The sequence below is a fragment of the Temnothorax americanus genome, unplaced genomic scaffold (assembly GCF_048541705.1).
Source record: "Temnothorax americanus isolate GAGA-0224 unplaced genomic scaffold, ASM4854170v1 Scaffold63, whole genome shotgun sequence".
Taxonomy (NCBI): Eukaryota; Metazoa; Arthropoda; class Insecta; order Hymenoptera; family Formicidae; genus Temnothorax; species Temnothorax americanus.
The window spans coordinates 668,186-687,507 of record NW_027509778.1 but is presented as its reverse complement, the minus strand read 5'-3'; the positions used below and the strand labels follow the sequence as shown (position 1 = coordinate 687,507).

Genomic DNA, 19,322 nt, shown 5'->3' with positions numbered 1-19,322 from the left:
GAAGGTGAACACGATCCACCGTACAGTTTTTTTTTAAATTAATAATTAAAGTTGAAAACTAGTCAAGCGACGCGTTAACACACACTTTATTTAAGGGGGGAATCTACTTTAGCCGGCTGAAAAATGATTTTTTGGGAATTTTTTTCAAGGAAACTAAGTGATATTGGATTAATTTTTTTTGTAATATAGAAAGGCATTCTTAAAGAAGAAAAAAAAATTTTTTTTTTTAGTTACGTTAATTTTTATTATATTGACGGACAATTTTGTAGCGCAATGTTGGTAGCGCAACAGTTAGTTGCGTACAGTGTAGCAACGAGCTGGGTAATCTGAAAGCAAAAAATAAAAATTTTTTTTAAAGCTTAATCAATTACGCAGGGATTGAACTTATTTGCAAATAAAAATATGAAAAATTGAAGAAGTTACAGCAATCGTAAGAAAAATGACATTTTTTTTTTAAATCAAAAAATCGATTTTCTGTTGTTGATAAAAATGTTATAAATAAATAATAAAATGTAAACGCAGGTTTAATCTCTGGAGAAAATTGTAAGGAATCGAATCATGCTTGGCGAAAGTTATTTGAGTGATTACTTTTTGAGTTATCTTGTACGCAAAGTTGGAAAAAGTGGTTTTGAGAAAAACGCGTTAGTTTATTTTTTTGCTCTCAGCCGAAAAAGCACGTAAAAATGCATGCAAATTTTATTATAAAGGTTTTTGACTTTGCTGAATCCGAATCTGATATCAGATTTTTAAAATTTAAAATGGCGGATTTAAAATGGCGGGTCAGAAGAGTCGTACTTGAATATAGAAATGAAGTTCTTGATGTTTTCACGATACTTACAATGAAATAATGTTCAATCCGCTATTCCGGGCCCATACAATATGCCTTCCTCTTCCTCGTATAACTCCTGTTGGGCAGTTTTCTGCATTCTGTTGGCTGTTCGAGCTTCTTTCGTGTTCTCCCAAGTACGAATTTCTGCTCTCCGCAGTCGTTTGTCATTCTGTGAATCGACGAATTTTTTGGTATGTTGTCCGATCACAATGCCCATTGCTTCCATTATTTTTAAAATAGGGTAGTATCCTTCATTTAAGATCGCAGTACCAAAATATGCAGAAATTTCAATTGTTTTTGCGCCGCAGTGAAGATGTTTTGGTGCCAGACGCCACAGACTTGCATTGAAACTTTTGTTTGAATTCTGCGTATATCCGCCTAAGCATCTTTCCAATAGATCATCCTTGGACAAATCTTGATAAATCGACAACAATTGCTCTTGAACATTTTTGAGAAAAGCAGGTGGGTGTTCAAATTCAGCTAGTTTCCCAGTCGCTTCTGCTACTCGCCATTTGCATCAACTTTCACACCCCGTTGGACAGTATTCGTGTTGTGGTTTTTTATCGGTTGAGCATAAGTGATAATATAAGTAGCCATGATGGCTTTTTTCATCTCTTCAACTGAATCCGGATGTCTTCCCGAGCAGAAATTTTGGAAGGGCCCTAATGGGGACCTAATAAGCATGCCCTAACGCCTGATCAGGGGCTCATCAGGTAGTCCTTGTTAGGCCCCGATCGTAAATGTAACGTCGAGAATTAAAATTGCCTGATCATGTTTTCCTTATCAGGGCCTCATGACTGCCCCTTGTTGCGCCTTACATTTTCGGCTGGTAGGGCACCAGTATATCGATATAGATTAGGTTATAATATTTTAAAAATGAATTTTAGTAATGATTTTATTGAACCGATTAATATACTTATTTTTATTTATATCTCTTATTTATATACTTATAATATATATAATTATACTAAAATCTTATATATATTATATATTTTAAATATGACTGCCTAGCTCTTTAATATCACATATAATATATACTTATAGTATCATATATACTCTTAGATAATATCATATTGAATATATATCTATTATTCATAAACAGCGTCATCGTCTCCTTCCATTGTCTCTTCCAATTCTTCTTCTGTATGAGTTGGGTTTAATTTTTTTTGTCTCATTAGTCGATGGCCTTCCCAATCCTTGGCATTGTTAAGTATGCTGCCTAATGTTGAATAGTACATCTTGTCTGTAATTGGTGGATGAGCGTTCGATGTCGAATATTCTTCGATGACAACGTCTGTAATTTACGAATGAGATTTAAGAGCTAGCATAATAATCAAAATTATAAATACATCAGATATATGTATAGAATACGAAAAATGATTACTTTGAATGCATGACGAGAAAATAGTTGTTTTCAAGATTTGCTTTTTGTCCACTTTTTTAACGGCCGTAAATGCCATAGCTACATCTCTCGACATATATTTTTTTAAAATATTAGTCAATGATTTTAATAAAGACGTGCTTGTGTCGATATTTTTCCATAAATTAAGTTGCTAAAAACACAATAATACGTTTAAAATCAAGTATATAATTTATAAATGCAGGATAAGTATTTATAGGAAAAATGTCTTACAAAATCTTGCCGAAATTCTTTGTTTTTTAGGTTTTCTTCAAATTGCATAAAGTTTTCCAGCGTTTTACATGGAAATTCCATATCATATTTTTCAGAAAATTGAATATCAGTGCAAATTTGACGAGAAATATTCTTTTCAAGAGATACAATATTTTTCAACTCATTTATGTTTAAAGTTAATTGTGTTAACTGTGAACATACACTTCTGAATCCTGATGTCACCAAGCGCGCTAAATCTATAGTATAATGCAATAATTAAAATGAATAGCATAACGATGAAAATTTCCTATATTGGTCTACTGCGGATCTTGGTGCCTAATATTAATTTTTGTGTGAATTTATTTATAATCTCTAGCTCATGCAAACTGCGCGCCGCAAATTTCATCGGTCTTGAAACACGAACCAGGATCTCCCAGTCCTGGCTGAGGTATCATTTTTCGCAATAAATTCTTTACAGTTTTTTTCGGGGAGGGGAATCTTATAGATGCTTCTTAGCATCAAACTATTAAATTGCTAATCAATTTAATTTGTAATATTACGTGTCTCGGCTTCATGTAAGAACTGTGTTTCAAGACCGACGAAATTTGCGGCGCGCAGTTTGCATGAGCTATAGAGATAGTAAATAAATTCCCACAAGAAATATTATTAGACACCAAGATCCGCTGTAGACCGATATAGGCAATTTCATCGTTATGCTTGACACTTTCATTGGTCCTATTCATTATTGTAAATTAAAATTAGGTATTAAAAATCACGCAGTAAAATATAAATTAATAAAACTTGCCATTAGTGGTATATTGTTTCTTCTCATCAAACAGATAAGTGGGACTTTTCTCGACACAATGTTTAGTGTTTGAAGTAGTATTGCCATCAGTGTATTGTCCTAGAAACCATTGCAACAATTAGAATATAATATCACTTTACATATGAATGCTTTTAAATCCATATAAGAAATAAACTTACAGAAATAAGCAGAAAACATTTATAATGCGCAATAAAAAAATATACATAAATACCTTTGCTCATTTGTAACTGTCCGCTTTTTAACACAATTGGATTTTTCTCGGTTTTCTCAGTCTCTGTATTATCTGAGAGAGAGAGAGAGAGAGAGAGAGAGAGAGAGAGAGAGAGAGAGAGAGAGAGAGAGAGAGAGAAACAATTACAGATATTAAATAAATATACTTTTTATTTTTACAAAATTTGAATATATAAAGGCAGTTTTCCAGTACGCACTGTAATGTTAGTACTTCAAATATATTATTTACGTTACGTATACTATAGATTTATAGATTTTCAGTACTGGCATTACTGTATATCGGAACACGGCTAAAATATACATTAAAACAATCGTGTAATAAATAGAGATCTTACCTTTAATTGCACGACTTAAAATTTCTATTTTATCCAACTTTTGTTTATTGGATTTGCATAACGTCCTTGATTCTTTTTCCACATCTTTGGAAATTGCTGCAATATATAGAAATTAGATATATTTTATTTTCGTAAAGTACTATACAGGGTGTCCCGAAATTCGCGAATCAAAATACTATAGCAATGAAGTTCTCGAGAAATTAAATAGAATAGTTATTTATAAATTTTTATTTTAAATAATAGTTTTTGAGATATAAGGGTTTATATATAAAGCTGGCCAATCATAAATTACATTTTGACAGTCACATGTCCATGAATTGCGTGAGCGGTGGATTAGTGACTTCAAGACAGACGTTGACGTAAAATATACATTTGTTATATATTATATGCTCACGAAAATAAGCAGAAAATATTTATAACTGATTTTGTCAATACAATCTGCCAATTTACACATTTTTATCGATTTCAACTAATTCTATAAATTAACAGACAATATTAAAAAATATATAATACATATATATATATATGTTTATATAGAAGAAATTATACACATACCTTTACTCATTTGAAACTGTCCGCTTGTTAACGCAATTGAGTTTTTCTTGGTTTTCTCAGTCTCTTTATTCTCTGAGAAACAATTACAGATATTATAAATATATTTTTTATTTTTACAAAATTAGAATAATTAAGGCAGTGTTCCGGTATATACTGTAAGTCAGTACAAAAAATCTATAATTCACATTATGTATACTATAGACTTCAGTACTGACAGTACATATCGGAACAATGCCTAAATACGCATTAAAACAATCATGTAATAAATAGAAAACTTACCTTTAGTTGCATGACTGACACTTCCCATTTTCTCAAACTTATGTTTATTGGATTTGGTTCCTGATTGTTTTTCCTTATCTTTTGAAATTACTGCAATATACATATAGAGATTAGAAATATTTTATTTTCAAAAAATGCAATATACAAATATTTTTAAATAAATACATACCATTTTTTATTGTGTTGTGACTATAAGTTTTTTGGCATTGACTATAAGTTTTTCGTTTTGTATATAAATTTTCTTCATTATTTGAAATCGCTAAAATAAATCAAGTAGATAATTAATTATATGAATAGTCAATAATTAATTAATTAAAATACTTACATTCACTCTCTTTGCTGGTCTCGCTGAGTAGGCTGCAAGTGTCATCGTCGCTGTATAACGGTGGAACATTCAATAATTTTTTTTCCACATCGCGGTTAGTTTTAATTGCTTTTAGTTTGTATCTTTTTGTATCAGAAAGTGCTCGGGATTCACCGTGATCACTTTCTGTGGAATAAACATATTTCTTTTCTTCTAGTTTTTTTAATTTACCCAAGGCTAACTCGTAAGTTTCTAGAAATATATTAATATTCAAGAATTACAAATATAAATTGACATAATCACATAAAAGTGAACAGGAGTTTAAATAGTTAATCACGTATCATCAATGGATACTAGATTGTACAAGGATCATTTGAAAAGTTCGCGAACATGTTGTCTATATGCAAAATATAAAACAGATATTTTGTTTTACGTATCTCCGCATTAACAAAATAAATTTGCTTATGAAATTCCAATTAAGCAATAAAAAAAATTTAGCAAAAACTTACTGGCGTCTCCTACAATATTAATTTGATAGAATGGCCACGATTTTGGTGGTTCTGCTCTACTTTTGACAAGAGAATGTAATAATTCTGCCGTCTCGGTTGTATATGGCGGTGGCATAAAAACTGTCTTTAAGTTCCCAGCCTCATTATCGTAAACAATCCATTCACACGGTACAACATCCACACTTCGACCTTTGCATCTATCTTTAGATATAAACTCTATAAGTTTATAAATTTTACTGGATTCTGCCACATTCTACAAAATAAATATTATTTTTATATCAATTTAATGTTTAATAATTAAGAAGGAAAATGAATGTCACAATAAGTGTGTAATAATGCAAATAAATATCGATACACCTATTATTAAAGTAAAAGTATTATGTAATTGAGAAAACTAGGAAAATATTACCAAAATGGGATAGGAGAGAAAGAAAAGGAAGGGAAGGAAGGTACAGAGGAGGCAGGGAGGAAGGAAGGAAGGAAGGAAAGAAGGGAGGGAGGAAGGGTCGGAAGGAGGGAGAGAGAGATGTTTTGCGAGAAGTTAAAATTATAGGCTACAACACAAGAAAAATATTTAGGCACAGCAGTTGCCCGTGTAACGCGTAATGCGGTCGAGTGTGGAAGTACTAGTCCAACACTAATGTCTCTGATAGCAAAATGCTAGCAGATTGAGGACAGATTGGCAGCAAATTCAATCAGATTCCCACTGCAGATCTATAGCAATCTGTGGTTTTTTATCTCTCTCACGTATCGCGTTAATTTTGGATTGTTTTACTTTGATATCGTTCATGGCCATGTTGGCCGTATGCGCGGGAATCCGCTCGGTGCCAGTAACCAAAGAAAAAAAAAGGCACAGCATCCGGGACTCAAGTCTAGATCTTTCCCCTTCTCAAGCAACAACTCTGCCACAAAGTCACAATTACTTCTCTCCGATACTTCTGTGCTTCGTTTATTACATATTTTACGAAATGTAACTTGCATTGTTTGTTTTATAATTTAGAGGTTAATTGACGTGTAGGTTAGTATCGAAATTACAAGGCAGGTTGAAATTGCAATAAAATATAAAAAGCGAAAATTACAGAAAATAATATATATATATATACCATTTGTGAGAATTTCTCCTTTCCGGACATCGTACTACAATAAAGACGCACGTTCTCGGTTCTCGCGAGGGATATCTCAGATGCGCACACTAAAGAAGAGAAGAGCCATACAGCGACAGCGACAGCCGTGTTAGCCAGGTTAGCCAACATGCGCGCATATATACGTGCGCCGCTCAGCGCCGCGCTGATTGGCTTCTCTTTAGTGTATGTGCCGGGTCATTAAATGGCGCCAAAAACTTCGAATAAAGCCAGCGGCACGTAAAAAACTTAAGTAGTAATAAAGCGGGGAGCACACACTTCTGCACAACGCATAATGCGTAAGCATAAGAAAATTGATTGGTCCATACACATGTGCATAAGGAAATAGACCAATCAGTTTTCTTATACTTACGTATTATGCGTTATGCAAAAGTATGTGTTCCCCGCTTAAGACTTAGGGCCAATTTCTTCACCGTTGGATAACTCTATCGAAAGATAGAATTATCTGACGGTGAAGAAATTGGCTATTAAGCAGTCATAAATTAATCAATTACAATACATAATTATCAAAAATGTTTAACTATAATTGATCAAGTTCTTTATTGCTTAAATCTTATTGTTTAAGTTTTTTTAGGTGTCCCTGGCCTAATAATAGGCAGTATTCTCATAGTCAGTTTCTTTCTATGATTTAAAATTTCATATGATACTTTTTTCAATGAGATCCAATAAATAAACAATGACAACGATATGATCAACATCTTGAGCTTGAGACCGTCTTAAGCACGGTCTCAAGATGTTGACCACATCGTTGTCATTGTTTATTTTATTGGATCTCATTGAAAGAAGTATCATATGAAGATAATTAAATAATAACCTAACCTATGCAATACATAGTCGTATTTCATGTGAAAAAGTGCAAATAGAATAGATTGTCAGGTAAGTTTTAATTTTTATATTTAAAAAACATGACAATAAAAAATAAAAATATGGTACTTTATGGAAAAATATTTTTTTATTTCAGAAATTATTAAAGCCAACTCCGAGAAGAAGTATATACTTGTGACGATATTTCAGTTATTAATCACAAACTTGAACAAAATTTTGTAACAATACTGGAATACCATTGGATAAAAGTACATTTACAGTAAATATATAAGTTAATGCCATTGAATAAAAGTAAGTTTATTTTAGAGCAAATAGAAATTAGTACATTTATATGATTTATTAATTTATTAAGGCCCGGTTGTTCCAACTTCTTGCTAAGCTTTATCCGTCAGATACCTATTTATACATATGTCTTTATTTATTTAGAAAATTAGATAAAAATAGACACATGTTTATCTAATAAATAAAGTTACCAAGAAGTTTAAACAACCGGTCCAAAGAGTTTGTCCAGACAAACTTTCATAGGTGCATAAGCATTTGCATAAAGAATTGGATTGGCCCATTGCTTTATGCATTTGCGTATGCCAATTAATTTCTTTATGCATATGTTTATGCGCTATGTAAATTTGTCTGAATTAACCCTAAAAAATCATTGGAAAAAACGAAGTACTTGTGCAATTGAAGAGTTGAAAATAAATAATGATTAATATTAGAGGTTCTATAACAGAGTCTGAATTTGCGGTTTTGTCAAAGGCTGATGCGGTCTACTTGACGCTACAAATGCTTCGAAGCATTCTTCTCCTTCTTTCTTCATTAAAAAAAAAGAGAAGAAAAAATTTTCGAAGCATTTGTAGTGTCAAAAGAACAGCAGCCATAATCACGTGAGAGAGAGAAAAATATATGGTGTTTCTCTGTCTAACCCACAGACGCTGTAAAGTGTTGAGAGACAATAATGTCCCAAATATTTACACAATAGTATATGTATACTTACATCATGCCACATATGTCACATATGAAGAAGTGGCATAACGAAAATCTTTGTCTCCTCTTCGTCGTCAGTCTCTTCATCATCATTTTCGTAAATTATAGCTTTTAAGCAGACCATTTTACAAGTAACATCTTGGAGTAAACATGTACTTTTGATTTCAGTTTCAACTACCTGCCACATATCAAGTTTACCTGAATTGCAAGGATACGTGAACATTGGTTTTACAATTCTTAATTTGTTCCCAGTTAATACAATATCCTCTTCTTTTCCATTTTGCGGTATGTACATTGTCTCAATTTTTATTATTATTTTATTTGTGAGAGATATTACATTATTTGGTTCTGTACATGTCAATATAGTTTCTTTATATTTAATCTTTTTGACAGGAGTTCGTCCACATGGTTCAGAAAGGCCTGTTTTCAATATTATGACAGTCCGTGGTAACGTCACTTTGTTTGACTCTGCATAAAGCGATTCATGCTGCCGTCGGCAGAATTGTGCGAGTGGTCGATTTCCACTTCGAAGTACTTTTTTTATTTTTCCTAATAGACTCTCAAATGGAAAGGCTGTGTGGGCTGCTAGCCACTTACGCTGGGGCGTCGCGTGCTCTTCGCAGAGAATATGTCGTAGCGAGAGAGGGATCGCCGAGTGAGCTGAGAGACAGAGGTGTACAATAAATAGGTCGTTTATTCTAGGTCCTGTTATACAGATGTCGGTGTGTCAGTGTGCTGAAGAAGGCCCTGAGAAGGACCGTGGAGGCGGCCCTGAAAAGGGCCGTTTGGGCTCTTCTTGTTGTGTGGCCCTGAAAAGGGCCGATTGGTTTCTTCTCCTCCTAGTCGCGGAGTCGCTCACGCCAGATGATGCTCGGCTGCGTCGTGGTCTTCCGGAAGGAGCTGAACTTCCGCCACGTCGGCGGTGTCCCCGGTGGTGTGAGGGACTGCTCCGGTTCCGCGGTCGGTGTCGACTCCGATAGGAGTGTCGCTGGCTCCTCGGTTTGCGTCCCTCGAGAGGAGGTGACCTCCCACTCCGTGTCCGTCTGCACTTCCTGAGTGCCGCGTGATGGCTGGTGCTGCACGCCTCGGTGTACACGCGCAGGCGGGATGGTCTGCGTCCCCTGGTGTACCCGCTCGGAGGGTGACGGTGGCAGTGGCGACAGGAGTGGAGGCACCGTCCACGATAGTCGTGGAGACGTGTAGCGCCGAACTCGTACGTCCCACGTTGTGATGAGCGCACGTGGAGGACGAGTCGGTCGCACCGGCGAGAGCTGGGGCGGGACGAGCTTCCACGGTTGGCCTGGGCGGTAGTCCAGGGGCCGCTGAGGTTGTGGCGGTAGCGGCAGGCGAAGTGGCGCAGCTCGTCTCGGTGGTGGCCGTAGCTTCGGCGGCGGCAAGGTGACGTCGAGATCGGTTACCAAAATGCTTCTCCTGTTCTCGGCTCTAAGCCGAGGAGCAGTCGAAAGCTGTCTAGGCCGTCGCTGTGTGGCCTTTTATTCTTCCCTGTCGGGAACTGAAACGCGAGAAAGTCTGCCACCTGTCGGCGGCGCTTTTGTATAGCTTCGCGGGCCGCACATCGGGCCCACGCGCTCGGCGCGTGATCGGTGGGCGCGCGCGCGGTGCGCGTACCGTCTTGATTGTGCGGTCGGGAGACCGCCACAGTACCCCCCTGGTTGAGGGTGAGCCTGGGTTAAGCGAGGTTGAATCGGACCGGAGACCTTGATGTTCTCCCGGCTCTGGTCTTGACCTCTGTGGTTGGTTGATCCTTTTGCTCTGCCTTCTCGTCTTCCTTGGCTGTTTGGCTGTGACTGTCCTCCTCCAAGGTGTAGGCTGGTTTGATGCGATCTATTGACACATTGATAGTTCTACCATTAATTTTTAGTTTGAAGGTTTTTTTACCTCGGTTTACAACCTCGTATGGGCCGTCATACGGGGGTTGCAATGCCCCGTGTGGTGCATCATGCCTTAGGAACACTCTTGGCGTTGTTTGCATGTTTTTGAAGACAAATGTAGACCTCTGACCATGGCGTTTGATTTTCGGTCTTAGCCGATCTATCGTCTGCTTCAATCTTGTTATCAGGTCGTCTGTGTCTGCTGTACTTGTTGTCTCTTGCGTGCTTAGGAATTGTCCTGGTAAGCGGATTGATTATCCAAACACTAGTTCCGCTGGTGTTGCGTTTAGGTCCTCCTTCCAAGCTGCCCTGATGCCCATTAGTACTACTGGTAATACTTTGGTTCAGTGTGTGGTTTTATGGCACTTTATAGCTGCCTTCATCTGTTGATGGAATCTCTCTACCATCCCGTTAGCTGCTGGGTGGTAGGCTGTTGTCCGGATGTGATTGGATCCAGTCAAGCGTGTTAATCTCCGGAAGAGGTCTGCTTCAAACTGGCGTCCTTGGTCCGTTGTTATTCTGGTCGGAGTGCCGTATCTCGCTATCCATTCTCTAAATATGTGTTCGGCTACTGTTTCTGCCGTTATGTCGGGCACCGGGATTGCTTCTGGCCATCGTGTGAATCGGTCGATGATGGTCAGGCAATACTTGTATTCTTTCGACATCGGAAGAGGCCCCCACCAGGTCGACGTGTATGTGTTCGAATCTCCTCGTCGGAGCCCTGAAGTTCCCAACTGGCGAGTTGTTGTGTCGGGTAATCTTAGATTTCTGGAAATGAGTGCATGCCTGTGCCCACTGCTTGCAATCTCCCTGGATCCCCGGCCATACGTATTGCTCTGCTACCATCCTGGCCGTTGCCTTCGTTCCTGGGTGCGACAAGCCATGCAGGGATTGAAAGACCTGCTGTCTATATGGCTTTGTCACGTAAGGTCGGGCTGTTGGCGTGGATGTGTCGCATAGTATGGTCGTCTTGCTTCCTGGGACGGGAATCTCTGTGAGCCTAAGTGATTTGCTGTTCTCTTTTAGCTCTTTTGTTTCTGGTTCTTTTTTCTGTGATCTGGCCAGTGCTTCGAAGTCGATGGCCTGGTGTACTGCATCCACCCTCGATAATGCGTCGGCTACGACATTGTCTTTTCCTGACACATGTCGTATGTCCGTGGTGAACTGTGCGATATATTCGAGGTGTCGTGTCTGCCGTGGTGAGCTGCGTAGAGGATCCTGGTTGAGGGCGTATGTCAACGGCTTGTGGTCGGTGTATACCACGAAATCCTTTCCTTCAAGCATGTGTCTGAAGTGTTTTATTGCCGTGTATATCCCTAGAAGCTCGCGATCGTACGGGCTGTACTTTGTCTGTGCGCGGTTGAGCTTCTTACTCAGGAACGCGAGTGGCTGCCATCCCTTGTCCGTTTCCTGCTGCATTACTGCTCCTATTGCCAGTTCTGAGGCGTCTGTCGTAACTGCTAGTTCTGCTCTCGGGTCCGGATGTGCCAGTACGGTAGCTCGAGATAGGCTATCCTTGCAGCTCTGGAAAGCCTTCTCCGTTTCCGTTGTCCATGGGACTGGTATTTTGCCTTTCATCTGAGGCCCCTTGAGCATCTCGTTCAACAGGGCTTGATCCTTTGCTGCGCCTGGAATGAAACGGCGGTAAAAGTTTATCGTGCCCAGGAATCGTCGTAGCTGCTTTATGTTCTGAGGTTTGGGGAATTTCCGGATTGCCTCTACTTTCTCTGGTAGTGGTGTGGTACCCTTGGCTGATACCAGGTATCCCAGGAACTTTACTTGTTTCGCGCCGAATACGCATTTTGCCGGATTGACCTTTATTCCGTATTGTTCTAATCTTTCGAACAATTGGCGTAGGTGGTCTCTGTGTTCTTCTTCCGTGTCGGATGCTACGATGATGTCGTCGATGTAGGCATAACAGAAGTTGAGGCCCCTCAGTATTTCGTCTATAAACCTCTGAAACGTCTGTGCTGCGTTGCGAAGTCCGAATGGCATGTAGAGGTACTCAAATAAGCCGAAGGGCGTAGTGATCGCCGTTTTTGGTATGTCGTCCGGGTTTACGGGTATTTGGTTGTATGCCCGTACGAGGTCCAATGTGCTGAAGATCCTCTTTCCGTGAAAAGTCTGCGCAAAATCTTCAATGTGAGGTACTGGGTACTTGTCGGCCTCTGTTCTTGCGTTTACTCCGCGGTAGTCTCCGCAGGCTCGCCATGTGCCATTTCCTTTCGGTACCATGTGCAGTGGTGATGCCCATGGGCTTTTTGAAGGTCTTATTATCCCTTCTTGTAGTAGGAGATTGAACTCCCTTTTGGCCGCTTGGAGTTTGTCCGGAGCCAGTCGGCGTGGACGGCAGGCCTCTGGTTGACCTTGTGTTGTTTTAATGTGATGTGTAGTGCTATGCCTTCCTAGCTTGGCCTTGATGCTGGGGTTCATGATTCCTGGATACTTGGTCAGGATATCATTATATCCCGTTTCTATCCTCAGTGTCTTTATTGATGTCAGATTGCTCGTGCCAGTGGATCCGGGCGCCGCGAGTTCTGTCTGCCCGTCGATTAGCTTCTTATTTCTTACGTCCGGTAGCAGGTGATAGTGTGACAAGAAGTCTGACCCGATTATCGGTACTGTTACGTCCGCGACGATGAATCGCCACGGGTGTGCTCTTCTCAATCCGAAATCTGGTTGCAGAGTGGTGAATCCATATGTTTCTATTACGGATCCGTTCGCCGCGAAGAGTTGATAAGCTCCTGCTTTTCTCTCCCTGAGTACTGATGTAGGGAGATACGCTGACGTCTGATCCGGTGTCTATGAGGTATCTCTTCTGGGTCGTGCGATCTGTGACGTACAGGCGGCGGGATCCGGGGCTGTTGTCATTGGCCGCCCTCAATGACTGCCCTTCTTGTATTCCGCCTTGAATGTGTACGGTTGAGTACACTTCTGTGCCTCCGCTCCGAAACGGCGGTGATAGTAGCACACTCCGTCTCGGCGGGGTGTCTTGCTGCGTTGGCGGCTTCGGCTGCGATTTCTCTGGCGGTTTCTGCCTTGTGCTTGAATGGATTTGACCATCTTCTCCACTTGCAGAGTGAGCGCTGCTATTTGTTTGCTCAGCGCGTCCCCTTGTGCCTCGTCGGTGTTTGCGGTTGTACTTGTGGGCGTTGGCGCGGTTGTCGCCAGGACGAGCGCTTTGCTGTTGACCTCGTGTATTCGGTCAGCCTGGTCCGCTACATCCTTTAGTCTATCTTCCGTTCGTGTAGCCAAGATAGCTTGTGTTTGTGGGGGTAGTCGCCCTAACCAGAGCGTTCGTAGGAGTTCGTTCGAGACGGTGGTCCCGGCTAGTGTCGATAAGTGCCGGAGAAACTGCGATGGCTTCCTGTCTCCTAGCTCCTCGTGCTCTAGTAGCTGTCTGATCCGTTGTCCCTGTGAGTCCGTGAGCCTCTGGATCAGCGCCTTCTTGATTGCCTCGTATTTATGCTCTGCCGGGGGATGTGTGATGACATCTTTGATTTCCTTGGCTTGTTTCGGCTGGATTCGCGAGATGACGTATGCGTACTTGGCATCTCTTCTTTGATCTCGCATAGGGCGAATTGTTCCTCTAGTTGTGCGAACCAAAGCTCGGGTTCTTCCGGCCAGAAAGGGGGAATTCGTATTGACACTCTCTTCGCGTTGAATTCCTCCATCTCTTTGTAGTCGTCGTCGCTCTCTATCTTCACCGTGTGGTTCGCTCTTGACATTGGTCTTCCTCTCCGACGTCGGGGTCACCAATTTGTGGGCTGCTAGCCACTTACGCTGGGGCGTCGCGTGCCTTTCGCAGAGGATATGTCGTAGCGAGAGAGGGATCGCCGAGTGAGCTGAGAGACAGAGGTGTACAATAAATAGGTCTTTTATTCTAGGTACTGTTATACAGATGTCGGTGTGTCAGTGTGCTGAAGAAGGCCCTGAGAAGGACCGTGGAGGCGGCCCTGAAAAGGGCCGTTTGGGCTCTTCTTGTTGTGTGGCCCTGAAAAGGGCCGATTGGTTTCTTCTCCTCCTAGTCGCGGAGTCGCTCACGCCAGATGATGCTCGGCTGCGTCGTGGTCTTCCGGAAGGAGCTGAACTTCCGCCACGTCGGCGGTGTCCCCGGTGGTGTGAGGGACTGCTCCGGTTCCGCGGTCGGTGTCGACTCCGATAGGAGTGTCGCTGGCTCCTCGGTCTGCGTCCCTCGAGAGGAGGTGACCTCCCACTCCGTGTCCGTCTGCACTTCCTGAGTGCCGCGTGATGGCTGGTGCTGCACGCCTCGGTGTACACGCGCAGGCGGGATGGTCTGCGTCCCCTGGTGTACCCGCTCGGAGGGTGACGGTGGCAGCGGCGACAGGAGTGGAGGCACCGTCCACGATAGTCGTGGAGACGTGTAGCGCCGAACTCGTACGTCCCACGTTGTGATGAGCGGACGTGGAGGACGAGTCAGGTCGCACCGGCGAGAGCTGGAGCGGGACGAGCTTCCACGGTTGGCCTGGGCGGTAGTCCAGGGGCCGCTGAGGTTGTGGCGGTAGCGGCAGGCGAAGTGGCGCAGCTCGTCTCGGTGGTGGCCGTAGCTTCGGCGGCGGCAAGGTGACGTCGAGATCGGTTACCAAAATGCTTCTTCTGTTCTCGGCTCTAAGCCGAGGAGCAGTCGAAAGCTGTCTAGGCCGTCGTTGTGTGGCCTTTTATTTTTCCCTGTCGGGAACTGAAACGCGAGAAAGTCTGCCACTTGTCGGCGGCGCTTTCGTATAGCTTTGCGGGCCGTAGTCGGGCCCACGCGCTTGGCGCGTGATCGGTGGGCGCGCGCGCGGCGCGCGTACCGTCTTGATTGTGCGGTCGGGAGACCGCCACAGGCTGTATAATTACTTAAGGAACACTTCATGTTTTTGACATCATCAGCTAGGTGAGTAAGACTATGAATATTTAAAACTATACTTTGAGTATTATAATATTGTTGTGTAAGCATAACAAAATGGCTCAAATAAACTTTTGCTTGAGAATTATATTTTAAACATAAGTTATCTGAGCTCAGGATCCTACATGCAGCATGAAGAAGGAGAAAATGATTATAATATCTCTTTTCCAATATTGGCTGCAAAACAACAGGACCAACATAAAGCAAATACAATCTGTACTCTGTTGCTTTCCACTTGGCAATATCTGATATTGATCTTGTTGTTCGTTGAAAGTCTACTGGTATTTGTGATTGTAATCTAACTAAACTTTGTGACAACTGACGTTTTTTACTTTGACTCAGTTTTGTAGCTAGATTTCCTTCCAACCAAAAATCAAGCATCATTTTTTTCATGACACCTAAGCAACCTTGGTGCATGAAATCAAGAACAAATTGTTTTATCATATCGATCGGAGGTTCTAAACGAAGAAGTGGAGAGATGCTGATGTGATGCTCAGAGTCTTCTTGTGCTCTAAATGATTCATCGGTTCGTTTATCACAAGTTACAGAGGGATAAACGGTTCGATTTTGACAACGTTGTCCAGGAACTAAGCATCGTTCACATGCGTTATATCCTCCATGACCTTTTATGCATTTAAGAAATGAACGTGCAGGTCTATCGCAAATAAAGCACATAATACGCACCTTAAAGATTCGTTCTTCGATTATAACACCTTCACGTGTCAAATCGTTCACTTCCTTTATGAAGTCATTTAAATAACTGCTTAAATTATTGGGTTTTTCATTACCGGAAAATATAGCCACAGTAAAAGGTTTGTATATGTCCGGAGTGTTGTAAACTTTACATAAAATCGGCCAAAATTGTTTCGCGCTAGACTTATATAAAGGAAGACCATCACAATTTATTTGCAGATCGAGTGTATCTGTTAGATGTACTTCTTTATTCACACATCTTTGAAGACCTGCCGTTATTCCAAAATATACGAATTCACCTATAATCGCACCATGGTTTGATCTGAAATCTTTAATTTGATAATTAGCCGATGTTGTTTTCAAAAATGTTTTAGATGTTGTTGGCAAATTTGGAATTAATCGTCTTCTTAAAATTCTAAGTAGTGTATCTAAATGACAATGTTGAATACGAGACTGAATTGCCCATTGTCGAATCTGTGCTACATCATCCCATGCTTCATCGCTTTCATCATTTGTTTCCTCACTATTGTCGTTATTGTTGTCTTCGCTATCAGTAACATCTCTCATTACTACTTCTCTGGTTTCATTTTCTTCTCTTTCGTTTTCAATATTCTCATTAATGCTTTGATTGTCTTCAAAAACATTTTCATTTTCCACATCACTATTTTCATATTCTGTATTATTTACGTGATCTTCGATACTATGAGAGCTCATGTGATTTTGTATAATATTCACATTTTGTTCATTAATATCGAGTTCACTACTTGATGAATCTTGATTAGGCACAATTAAATTATGGTCGTTGGATGTTGACGCCACTCCATAAACATCTGAATTTGGATGGTTATTATCTGGGAATAATAGTTAATTATTTTAGTTCTTAGAATTTTATACATGATTTTAATGTATTTGACGTTATATAAAATAAAATTATTTGAACTATAAAATTGCATTTTATTTGATATACATATAATACTATATACGTACCGTGCGATTCAGTTCTTGAATAAATTGTTGATTTACGAACTGATCGAAATCTTCTCACGCGGATTCGTGTCAAAAAACGCTTTTTATCACAATTTCTATCCATAATAAACATTAATTAATATCCACTTTATTTACTAGATGTTTAATATATTTTGCCACCACTTCGATAACAGATGCAGTATTATTACGAAATTGCAGGTTAGGTTAGGAACATATATTCAGGCTAACATTTATCAAACCCTATGAGGGAAATGATGGGGACAAGAAAATCAGGCCCGTATAACAATAACCTGAAAAATGTTTGAAAAGAGCGTCCCCGTTGCGCACCGGATCAGGCCCATGTCGGGAATTTCTTATTAGGGCATACCTTACTGCTTCCCGATCAGGCGCTAACCATACATCGGGCATGCCTAATCTAATTTCTGCTCGGGTTCTTATTGCTAATCCGTAATATTTTGTCAATTTTTTTATTAGTATGTCCGTCAGCTTTCCTTTCCTTCCGAGTTTCGCCGCTTTCTTTATATTTCTCAGGCGAGTGCCCATTCTTTTTTCGACGTGCCCAACACATTCATGTTTCTTCAATGTTATATCTTCGCCGTAGGGTTGTAAATCCATAAGGGCTTTAAAAGTTTTATAGTCGCCATCGCTGATATAATTGCAGTATCTCACGCCAAACTGTTCTTCAGATCTGGAAAACATCTCTTTCATTGAATTTACTTCCATTTTTCCGGAAGATCTAGAATGGTTGATGGAGCACGTTTCTTTGTGATCTTCAAACCACTCGGAATATTCTACAGTGTCCTTTTTGTTTTTCCAAAAAATACAGGATTGGCAATGGCTGCTTTTTACGACGAGATCAATTATCTTTCCAGTGTTTTGTCCTATGAGCGTTGTTACACCAAATAAAGATGAAAAACCACGCTTTTTCCATGTTCCATCACCGGAAACGATCAAATTTTGCGATGGCTTTCCTTTTTGCATGTTTATTTCTATTTCTTCTTTGACGGCTTTATGGCACAATGTATGGAAGACACCTTTGGATGCAGTATAAATGTTTTTTACAGAGGCATAATATACTTTATAATGGAAATTTTGGCACATATCCATGAGATCACAGAACAAATTTATGCCTTCTTTGCAGATTCCCAACAATCTCATGACAAATATTATTCTTCTATTAATTTCGAAGGCACTGTTAATAAAAGGGCCTGAATTGATCTTCCGAACGCCACATGAGCAAGTAACAGCTATTTTGAATCTTAATCCGCGACTTCCCGTTTCACCAAAAGTTACATTTTTCTTGCAATTTTTACAAATTAGCATTTGAGTCAAAGCACTAAAAACAGTGAAAAATTCAATAATGCGATAGCCGTGAGTTTGACTTATAATAATGTCATCATCCGCAGTCTTCAATTTTTTAGCCGCATTACTCGTTGATGCAGTTTGTTTTGGCAGTAAACTGATTTCTTTGAAACGATCTTTTTCGTGGTCTTGAGTGACGAAAACCGTTCTTTTTACCTTTGCGAGGCATGATTTTACTTTTATGTCCGTACAAGCCGACATTTCGAAGCACGAACACATAAATATAAACACTATAGGGTCAAATAAAATAGTTGTAGGTCTAGCGGGTATATAGGATTATTTTGTTCCCGCAATAATAGAACCGAGAACGCTGCGAAGCCAGTATAGCGTACGTCCCTCCGCGCGCCTCACTAAAAAGAGCTGTAGTTTCGTCAATTTTACGAGTTTGACGATAATACTTTGGGAATATATTCTTGAAACCTTATACTATTTATTTATGCAAAAAAATCGATTTTTTGACCCATCAAAGTAGATTCCCCCCTTAATCTATTTCAGGCAAAATATTATTCTAAAACGTAAAAATTATTTACTAATGGTCTTTTTACGTCGTTACGAACTTTTGCGATGCGTTATTCTATTTTTTTATAATTATGAAAATAAAAAAATTATAAACATTGTTTTGACTTTGGCTTTTCATCATCGAACTACCTTAACGCAGTAATAGCGGTAATCAACGCAGCTTGTCTCGACAACGTCTCGAGAACAAATGACAAATGTTAAACATACGGTTAATGAAAACAATAGGCATACATTCAAATAACGGAGTTTAAATGTTTAAATATTTTAGAGAGCTTCTAGATTACATTTAAATAATTTTCTGGCAAGTATTCAATGTCTGCATATTTAGGCCGTTTTTTGTGTCTTAATAGTATAGTATTTTAGATATTAGACGTTTGTTTAGGTATGGTTCATTGGCTACGTTTACACCCAGCGACCTGATTGCGGCCTGACCTATATTGTGACCCGAAATAGGTCTAGTCATCATTCGTTTACACCAAAAGAGACCTAAAAATTGACGGGATCGTATTTGGAATCGCCCTGAATTGCAGCG

At 40.1% G+C, this 19,322-nt stretch overlaps 3 protein-coding genes, 1 long non-coding RNA gene and 1 pseudogene across 6 annotated transcripts in view; 2 read left to right on the top strand and 3 right to left on the bottom strand.

Moving 5' to 3' along the window:
* The window catches only part of LOC143905543 (histone demethylase UTY-like), a 143,553-nt gene that overhangs the window by 21,737 nt on the left and 102,494 nt on the right, over positions 1-19,322 (top strand). The window lies entirely within an intron of this gene.
* LOC143905550 (uncharacterized) lies at positions 549-18,760 on the bottom strand (annotated as a pseudogene).
* Positions 1,833-8,603, bottom strand: LOC143905549 (uncharacterized). 2 transcript variants are annotated; one of them, XM_077421035.1, is made up of 12 exons: positions 6,584-6,748; positions 5,481-5,733; positions 4,993-5,223; positions 4,837-4,926; positions 4,668-4,757; positions 4,389-4,460; positions 3,834-3,929; positions 3,479-3,550; positions 3,247-3,345; positions 2,463-2,698; positions 2,214-2,382; positions 1,833-2,123 (listed from the first exon to the last, which is right to left on the bottom strand). In XM_077421035.1, exons 1-12 carry the CDS (start codon positions 6,731-6,733, stop codon positions 1,918-1,920), a joined length of 1,764 nt encoding a protein of 587 aa, XP_077277161.1. In that variant the 5' UTR covers positions 6,734-6,748; the 3' UTR covers positions 1,833-1,917. The 2 variants fall into 2 exon arrangements, with proteins under 2 accessions (XP_077277161.1, XP_077277162.1); XM_077421036.1 differs by lacking the exon at positions 6,584-6,748 and adding an exon at positions 8,439-8,603 and having other exon boundaries at positions 1,835-2,123.
* Positions 7,337-8,960, top strand: LOC143905566 (uncharacterized). Its single transcript, XR_013259233.1, has 4 exons — positions 7,337-7,498; positions 7,584-7,738; positions 8,597-8,713; positions 8,822-8,960. It is a non-coding gene; the product is annotated as an uncharacterized LOC143905566 (long non-coding RNA).
* LOC143905568 (uncharacterized) lies at positions 14,361-17,060 on the bottom strand. The gene is made up of 3 exons (XM_077421061.1): positions 16,910-17,060; positions 15,450-16,773; positions 14,361-14,949 (listed from the first exon to the last, which is right to left on the bottom strand). Exons 1-3 carry the CDS (start codon positions 17,019-17,021, stop codon positions 14,361-14,363), a joined length of 2,025 nt encoding a protein of 674 aa, XP_077277187.1. The 5' UTR covers positions 17,022-17,060.

Coding starts and splice junctions, on each gene's coding strand:
- LOC143905549 (XM_077421035.1), bottom strand. CDS start 6,733: ATGTTGGCTAACCTGGCTAACACGGCTGTCGCTGTCGCTGTATGGCTC. Junction 4,758..4,836: donor TCACAACACAATAAAAAATG/GTATGTATTTAT, acceptor TGTATATTGCAG/TAATTTCAAAAGATAAGGAA. Junction 2,383..2,462: donor AAGAATTTCGGCAAGATTTT/GTAAGACATTTT, acceptor TTGTGTTTTTAG/CAACTTAATTTATGGAAAAA.
- LOC143905568 (XM_077421061.1), bottom strand. CDS start 17,021: ATGTTTATTATGGATAGAAATTGTGATAAAAAGCGTTTTTTGACACGA. Junction 16,774..16,909: donor TTCAAGAACTGAATCGCACG/GTACGTATATAG, acceptor TATTATTCCCAG/ATAATAACCATCCAAATTCA. Junction 14,950..15,449: donor GCCAAGTGGAAAGCAACAGA/GTACAGATTGTA, acceptor TCCTCGGCTTAG/AGCCGAGAACAGAAGAAGCA.